At 32.9% G+C, this 9,185-nt stretch overlaps 1 protein-coding gene across 1 annotated transcript; it reads left to right on the forward strand.

The window, feature by feature from the left end:
* Positions 1–4,761: 4,761 nt before the first annotated feature.
* LOC132738283 (uncharacterized) lies at positions 4,762–8,132 on the forward strand. Its single transcript, XM_060725752.1, has 4 exons — positions 4,762–5,094; positions 5,682–5,748; positions 6,003–6,077; positions 7,370–8,132. Exons 1-4 carry the CDS (start codon positions 4,909–4,911, stop codon positions 7,855–7,857), a joined length of 816 nt encoding a protein of 271 aa, XP_060581735.1. The 5' UTR covers positions 4,762–4,908; the 3' UTR covers positions 7,858–8,132.
* Positions 8,133–9,185: the final 1,053 nt, after the last annotated feature.

Genomic DNA, 9,185 nt, shown 5'->3' on the forward strand with positions numbered 1-9,185 from the left:
AATTTATAGAACTACTGCAATCTAAAAGCCATAAAGTACTTACAAACTTATATTATTATTTAAAAAAGGCAAACATCAGACGAAATAATAACTTTAGAAATGTTCAATAGTATTATTATGCAGTTTTGATTATATATACCTTGATGTTCTTGCTGTATATTATATAAATAATTTGTCAAACAAATTCGATTAAAAGCAAAGTTAAATTTTGTTCTCCGCTAAAATTTAGTACTCTTCATTATTCATTTACAGAATTGATTTAAAGATATGAATATATAATTGATTAATGGAATTTTGTCAGTATCTGTGATGTATTACATTGTATGTATTAAATATCCCATTGCTCAGTATTGTATTGATTTGTTTTTTAGCTCGACTATACGAAGTATATGGAGAGCTGTCCTACTCGCCCCGGCGTCGGCGTCCGCGTCCGCGTCCAGATTTTAGATTAAAGTTTTGGTGCAGTAAAATATTTTTCACTATAACTTTGTCATTTCTTAAGGTATCAACTTCAAACTTCAAATATATGTTCCATATCATCAACCACATCTTATGTGACAAGGTTCATAACTCTAGCACCAATATTTACAGATTTATCTCCCCTTGAACTTAGAATTTTCCTCAAAAAATGCTATTTCTTATTGTTTCTTCTTTATTTCTTAAGGGATCAATCTCATACTTCAAATATATTTACGTTATCATCATCCCCATCTTATGTGACAAGGTTCATAACTCTAGCACAAATATTTTGAGATTTATCTCCCTTTAAACTTAGAATTTTCCATAAAAAATATTATTTTTTACTGTTTCTTATTTATTTCTAAAGGGATCAACTTCATACTTCAAATATATTTACGTTATCATCATCCACATCTTATGTGACAAGGTTCATAACTCTAGCACCAATATTGCAAGAATTATCTCCCCATAAACTTAGATTTTTTTACTAGAAAAATGTTATTTTTTATTATAACTTTTTTATTTTTAAAGGTATCTACCTCAAACTTCAAATACTTATTCCTTATCATCAATTACATTTTATGTGACAATGTTCATAACTCTTAAAGCAATATTTACAGATTTATCTCTCTTTGAACTTAGGATTTTCTTTAAGAAATATAATAACTTCTTTACTTTTTAAGGTATCTACTTCAAACTTCAAATATATATTTCTTATCATTACACAAATGTTGTGTGAAAAGGTCCATAACTCTAGCATGACTATTTCTAGAATTATTCCCCTTGATCTTGGAATTTATGTTAACAAATGTTATTTTTTTACTATAACTTAATACATAATTATACATAATTGATTTTCCTTTCATAATTTTGTCCTCCTTACTGCGTCCAGTATTTTATTAGTCGAGCTTCGCTGTCTCCTGTGACAGCTCTTGTTTCATTGTAAAATATGTGACCTAAAATTATATTTCAAAATGCTTGTTATTACGATGTACTTATGTGTGTACAAGTTATGAAATAAACTCTGTTCTGTTCTGTTGTTTTGTACCTACAGAATCTACTTGTTCGTACCTATAAAATCAACTATTTGTAACAACCTTACAGTAATTAAAAATGGAATTAATATATAAACATATTAAAACCTTAAAGCTGTTTGTTAAATTAATTTTAACAATCCCAAACTCATTTAGCCCTCACTTAACTTGCGCCGAATCACCCCTATTACATTATATAACTGGGGAAAGTAGCCCTTTACATGTAATATGTTGTATAGGTAGTAAAATGTAAACAAAGCTGTATGTTGACTTCGATACAAAATACTGATAATTATATTGGTTGTCAACACAGAAAAAAATGTAGCAAAAGTAGTTCATGACTATAGATTTTAAATATTTTTGTGAAAACTGTAACAAGATACAAAAAATCTTAAGTTTTTGAGAAATAAAATTGATACCATTTCTGAGACATAATGGTCCTTTAAGGTTAAATACTATAAAACTTTTCATTTTTAGCTCGACTATTCGATAAGAATAAGTAGAGCTATTGTAGTCACCCGAGCGTCGGCGTCCGCGTCGGCGTCGGCGTAACCACTTATGTTAAAGTTTTTGTAATAGTTCAAATATTTTCAAAGTCCATTGACATATGGCTTTGAAACTTTGCACACTTGTTCACCATCATGACCCCAACCTGTAGACAGGAGGAGGTAACTCTATCAAGCATTTTGACAGAATTATGCCCCTTTTTCAACTTAGAATTTATGTTAAAGTTTTTGTAATACCTCTAATATTTTCAAAGTCCACTGACATATGGCTTTGAAACTTTGCACACTTGTTCACCATCATGACCCCCACCTGTAGACAGGAGGAGGTAACTGTATCAAGCATTTTGACAGAATTAAGCCCCTTTTTCGACTAAGAATTTACGTTAAAGTTTTTGTAATAGTTCAAATATTTTCAAAGTCCATTGACATATGGCTTTGAAACTTTGCACACTTGTTCACCATCATGACACCAACCTGTAGGCAGGAGGAGGTAACTGTATCAAGCATTTTGACAGAATTATGCCCCTTTTTCGACTTAGAATTTACGTTAAAGTTTTTTGTAATACCTCAAATATTTTCAAAGTCCATTGACATATGGCTTTGAAACTTTGCATACTTGTTCACCATCATGTCACCAACCTGTAAACAGGAGTAGGTAACTCCATCAAGCATTATTTTTTACTATCATGCACTAGAATAGTCGAGCGTTGCTGTCCTACCGACAGCTCTTGTTAATATACAAATACATAAATGTGCATGTTTTGTATTATGCTTTATCTAACGCGTTTATCTTAAAAGGATCTGTATTTGAAAACAAGAACTCTTAAACATTATTTAGCGCACCACAATGGCCGAGCTTTGACATCCCTTTCGTCTTTCTGTTATATAGCATTAAAAGAAATTAAAGTTAAAAAGATAATATTATTGCAATGTACAGTTTCCGCAATCTGAAACGCTAGAGCAAACGTATGACTGCGTCTTTGAACTTTTGGACGTTTGTGGCTATGTGGTAATTTCAAATTACTTGCCACTCACTGCTGTTGATTCGATTCCCGCCAATTCTTTCAGGTAAGGAAAATACCAAGCTTACAAAACTTCGATGATTCTACTCAGGTGCCCGCTCGCAACAGAAGTGCACCCCAGGTCTTCAGAAGTGAGCTAGAATCTCGTGTGTATCAGATGCTACTAACAGTTGTGAGTGGTCTCATCTAATGAATTTAGTTATATCATTTAGTAAATTCAAGTGATTTTGACCTTTACCGAATCGTTGTGCCGCAATTTTGGTTACCAAGGAATTTTAGCACAAATGTGTTCGTTTCCTGATAGATATTTCATGAACGGGAGGGGCCAGAGACTTGGTGTCGATCTCATTTGCAGATTTAATACAAAAATGAAACAGAGATAAAAGTTTTTTTTAATTGTCTGGACAATCGTTTTCACAACGGCCCGGGAAATGAATCCCTTGCTCGTAGCCTCGATTCTTGAGTTTCCGGCCTTCTCTAAACTTATAGTATATTTTAAAGGGGATCATATTTAACATTTTTTGGGGTTTTTTTTTACACTTTTAAGATGAACACAGGTTTTTTTATCAATCTGGTCATATTTTTTTCTTCCCAGGTCCGATACTTCTGCCTGTGGTACGTACACTTTATAAATAATATCTGGTCATTGTATGAAAGTGAAAATGAGAAAGCTTTTCAATATAATAGGTAAAACTCTGTACTTTCTTTCCCTAATTTTAATAGGTAAGATGTTATTATTTTTGCTATGTGATATTTAAATAGGATTTTATTTCTATGTAGTTTCATTGGTTTATTAATTTATTCTTAAAAGACTTAACTCAAGAAAAATCTAATATTGATCGCCATAGACATAGAATATATTAATTCAATTTATTAGTCACTTTTATACTATTGAGAATTGAACATAACACTCATTCTAAATAATCTAAATACAAAATTATTATGTTCATTGTTCAACTCAATATTATCAGCAATAGGATACTTATTGAAATGATATCAAAAGATATTAGTCTGATATTTGCTGATAGTAAAATAACGTGTCTTATTTTGTATAACATGTATTTGTTCTTTTTTAGTCCAGACTCCAATTTGTTTGATGTCAGTATATGAAAGGTTCAATCAAATAGATCATAATAATCAAGATATATTAACATGTTGCTTCTATTCTCAATCTAAATCTATATATTTTACATACATGAACATATAAAATTAACACCTAATTCTAGACCGAGAATGGAAACCACCCGACCGCCCCATTTTTTCTTCAAAATTTGAATGATAATCTAGTAATTTATTTTCTATTGCCTTAGTCATTGCATGCTATTGTTACAATACTCGCATTCTTTTTGCAATTGTTTGCAAATACACACGAAAACCCTTGTTTTGTAAAAGTATATCGTATTCTGCACGCAGAATTCTCTTTGTTTAAAATTTAAGTATGAACATTATCAACTCCGTCATAATTGAGCCGCGTCACGACAAAACCAACATAATGGGTTTGCGACCAGCATGGATCCAGACCAGCCTGCGCATCCGCGCAGTCTGATCAGGATCCATGCTGTTCGCTATCAGTTTCTCTACTTATTATAGAGTATGTAAGCGAACAGCATGTATCCTGATCAGACTGCGCGGATGGGCAGGCTGGTCTGGATCCATGCTGGTCGCAAACGCACAATGTTGGTTTTGTCGTGACGCGGCTCATATGATATGATAAGACAATTTCTTCCTTGTAAGAAATATTTTTTTCTGTCGCTACGAGTATTAAAGAAGTTTGAATTGTGTCAATCTGTCTCACTTAAATATTCACATTTTTTTTGGCTTAGTGGATATCGCTGAACTAATTGATTTAATCGTTTATACTAAAAGGTATTTACATTACGTAAAAATATGAAAGTGTCAGCAGTTTTCGGATATTTGAAACAAAGGGGGCATGTGTTGTTTTCAATATCTGGAGTTTGTTGTTTAATACTGACACTGAGTGTTATCTCATTATCAAACAATCTAAATGATCACCGATACAACGAGATTTCCCAACACCTGTCTGAAATGAAGAACAGAGCTATCTCAAAACAAGTAAGATATTATATATCAATGTGAAAATAATTATATTTTTCAAGATATATTTGAAAGTAATAATATTGTCCAAATCTTTCGAGTTATGTTGTTGTTTTCTTTCAGACATACCGACATAAAGACTATTCAAGTTTCTAGATTTTTCTCGTGCCGGCAACTTAAATATTTCGTGTGCGCACTAAGTAACTCGTGGCCACGACACAGTATCTAGTGCTCACCACTTAATTATCTCGTGCGCACGAGATAAATGAAAACACACACACACATGTCACCTCTTTGCCACGGTAGATTACAGACTTTTAAGATATTGAGATTAATCATATTTCATATACAGTTCATCAAAATAGCTGCAATGATTTATTTACGGTGTCACGTTAGGGCCATCGCGACACACACATAACACAAAACAATGAATAGACCAAAACACTATGGCGGAATGTCGAAATAACGAAACGACGATGATGAAAAGTCGGAGGTACGATGAGTAAGTACATTAAAGTTTTGAAGGTTAGACGGTACGCCAGAATATAAGCCTTCACTTGTACAATTAATGCAAATACTACAAATGTGTACTGTTTATTTTACAGGATGAGATAGCTGAAACAAAAAGGAAAAAGAGAGAAGCAGATGAGGATGTAAATATTAGACAGAAAGGTAAATATTATGTTAAATAAGTTAGAAATCATACGATCAATATAATTGTTTGTATCTGGCCTGTCATTCATGTAGCGGTTTGTAAACAAATACTTTCTTGCCAACGTCGTAAAATGTGTGAATCTGTAGTCGATAGTTACTTACAAACTCAGCTGCGCTTCATGCCATATGTACCTTCCTCAGTCTGACCCAAGGCCATTTTTACATGCATTTGTTAAATGTATAGGTATTACAATTATTCATTTTTATTTAAGGTGGAGCTGTGTATATCAGATGGGGTAGGACAACTTGCCCAGGTAGCGGGGCTAACACTGAATTAGTGTACAGCGGTTAGTACCTGAAATGTCGTTTTTTTCTGATCGCTTTTAAGGAAACAAAACGAAAGATTGTTTCTAAAAACATTAGAATTGAATATGAAATTGATAGATTTGGACGGAGAACGGAGTAGAACATCATTTCCTATGCGGAAGAATGTTTGTTATAATATACTCTATTACACATTATCTATGTAACTTATATGCGAAATGTTTTTTTCTGTATGTTTATAAGATAACATTTATTTCAATATCATCGTTTTTATATCTCTGCTGCTGCTGCTGCTGCTGTTTGATTCCATTCCATAAAAAATCTATTCGAAAAACATCCTCGACTTAAGCATATTTCTCTTTTTTAATAAATAAAAGTCAGAATTATATAGGATCACAAAAATATTGCACTTTAATGTTTATTTTGTCATATCCTGAAACAATATGAAAGTGACACAAACCAATAAAAGTAACGTTTATAAAGAATATATTTTAATACAGAAAACATGGACTTTATGCGACGCAAAGACACACTCTCGCCGCAAAACATGCATCGCAAAGCGTCCACATGTGTACGATATGCGACGCAAAATGTCCACACGCGTACGTTTTGCGTTCCGGACGTTTTGCGGTGTTACAAAGCGCTCCGAGAAACACTTTTACACAAACACACCTGGAAATCACGCTAAAACTACTAGTATTACAGTTTAAGCACAGTCATGACCGATGAAATGACTCTCTGGAAACTGTTATAATTTTGTTTTTGAAAGAATTTAATAGCTTGAACTTAATTAATTGATTTGAATATTCATTTGCGCTTATCACAAGCTCGTATGGTCTTATTCTATTCTACTCGTCCAATTAGATTTGGTATGAAACTTACTAGTACATACCGGTAACGCTTATACAACTCCGTAAAAAAATGGTATTGCAAGACCGTGCATATATTTTGAAGTGACGTCATTTGCGTTATACTATAGGCGCGTCAATGAAAAAAGGTTACGTCTTTATTTGTGGTATGTGATAAAAGAATATTCAATTTGTTTAAGTTGCTAAATTTATTAAACTCGTTGAATAAAATAATATTATGCTCGCCAGAGTTTCGCATGATATAATTGTATTCAACTCGTTCAATAAATTCAGTATTAAACAAACTACACTCGTTCAATATCATATATTTAACAGTGTATTACTATGCATTTATATATTAATTAACATTATCCTTACAAATGCAGCAACTTATGAATTGTTTAAGTGACTTAAACAGTTTTTATATGTTTTCTCCATTCTTTAATTTCCCAGATGATTTATTTCAGGTATTGCGGGTGGTTCCTATTACACTCACCTTGGTGCCGCGACAAATCTTCAGTGCCTTCCGAATGACCCTGTGTGGGGCCGGTACACAGACACGGCCGGAAGTGCGTTTATGTATGGTATGGAATTCGAAGAATCTCTGGATGGGCTAATAGACACTTCCAACATTCAGAAACCGTTGTTGAATCACAACGTGCCTTGTGTCGTCTGTCGCAGTAAGAAAAGAATCAGCTCCCTGATGGTTCCCGGCAAATTTGATTGTTTTCCGGGTTGGAATTTTGAATATCACGGTTATCTCATGGCAGGAAGCCATGGTCACAAGGCTGGTACCAGCTATATCTGTATCGACCAAGCACCGCAAGCCGATCCGGCCGGGTACCGTGATGAAAATGGAGCGCTGTTATACAGGGTGACAGCCCAGTGCGGATCTTTGCCTTGTCCGAACTACGTGCAAAACCGTGAATTGCCATGTTCTGTTTGTACCAAATAAATTTAAAACTGACTCAAACAAAGCATTTTTATAAAAAAAAACGCTGCTGAAGTTGTATTAACATTAACTTTACCACTCTTCAGTAACAAATCTGTATTTTAATTGTACAGACTGAATAAAAATATATCTGTTTACTTCAATATTTAATATTCTAATAATTTGTGCACGATAACATTCTGTTTGCATCTACGTGTATTTTGTTTGATAAGTTTCCAGTTTGATACTTCATTTTAACATTCAAAATAAATAAATAGATGAATAAATAAATAAATAAAAATAACCCTTTTGCCATTTTGTTGGTATTAAAGAAAACAATGGTCCATTTTGTGTTTGCACTGTTATCTTGTCTGTTAAAATACATTGTTATATAAATAAAAGATAACACGTATAAAGTCAGCGTGTAACATTGTGAATTCATCTAATAAAATCAATTTATATCAAAATAGTTTTATTTTATTTGTCTAAGGACTTTAGCTGAATTTGTTTGCCCAACGCCATAAATTTACGTATCACGAAACACAGTCGGTCAAATTCCACATCTGAAAGAACATGGTATGCATCCAGATTATTTTTTTTTCTTTTTTATCCCCGACCTCGAGTCTTTGATTTTCATCAAGCCCTGATGATCTTGATATATACTGCACATGAAGAAGTAAAGATGTATACAAGGGTTAATTGATACTATATTTTAATGAAAGAGTTGAAAGGTCAAATATTAATGATATTTTTTTTTTAAATTTTACCATTGAATATCCAAATTTGTTGTTTGTTGCCATAGTCATTGGTTGAGTAATGGCTCCGACATGATGGCCGCAAATTTTATTTAGACTGATATAAAGAAAATTCTTTCTTTGGCATAATACACACAGACATTTGATATTTGATATAAAGCATTGTCTTGCAGAACTTTAAAAAGAATGCACGAATTACTGGCCTTGGAGTCAAAATAGTCTCGCTTTGCCAACTTATTTCTCTCTCCTATTTTCGTATCTATCAAATGCTTAAAATGGTTAAGGTAAATTTGAAATTACAGTGCAAACTTTGCAAAGCAACATCCTCTGGAGACAAATATTTTGATTGTTGAGAGTTGTTGCTCTATAGAGGTAAAATATAGTGAAAGTTTTACTTTTGGAAGAGACAATAATTGCGCTGAAAAGAGGTTATTATTTGTCTACATACGGCCTCTCTGGTGTGGTTATACTGTACTGTTTGACGTAAATACATGTTTGTGCATGTACATTTATTTCATCCTCCAGTGATTAGACCAAGACTCATTGTGCCATGAAAGCTTTGAAATTCAGATTTAGGCATTAAGTGGAATTGACTTT

This window comes from Ruditapes philippinarum, unplaced genomic scaffold (assembly GCF_026571515.1).
Source record: "Ruditapes philippinarum isolate M1 unplaced genomic scaffold, ASM2657151v2 ctg731_1_1_1_1, whole genome shotgun sequence".
NCBI lineage: Eukaryota > Metazoa > Mollusca > Bivalvia > Venerida > Veneridae > Ruditapes > Ruditapes philippinarum.

Coding starts and splice junctions, on each gene's coding strand:
- LOC132738283 (XM_060725752.1), top strand. CDS start 4,909: ATGAAAGTGTCAGCAGTTTTCGGATATTTGAAACAAAGGGGGCATGTG. Junction 5,095..5,681: donor ACAGAGCTATCTCAAAACAA/GTAAGATATTAT, acceptor TTTATTTTACAG/GATGAGATAGCTGAAACAAA. Junction 6,078..7,369: donor CACTGAATTAGTGTACAGCG/GTTAGTACCTGA, acceptor GATTTATTTCAG/GTATTGCGGGTGGTTCCTAT.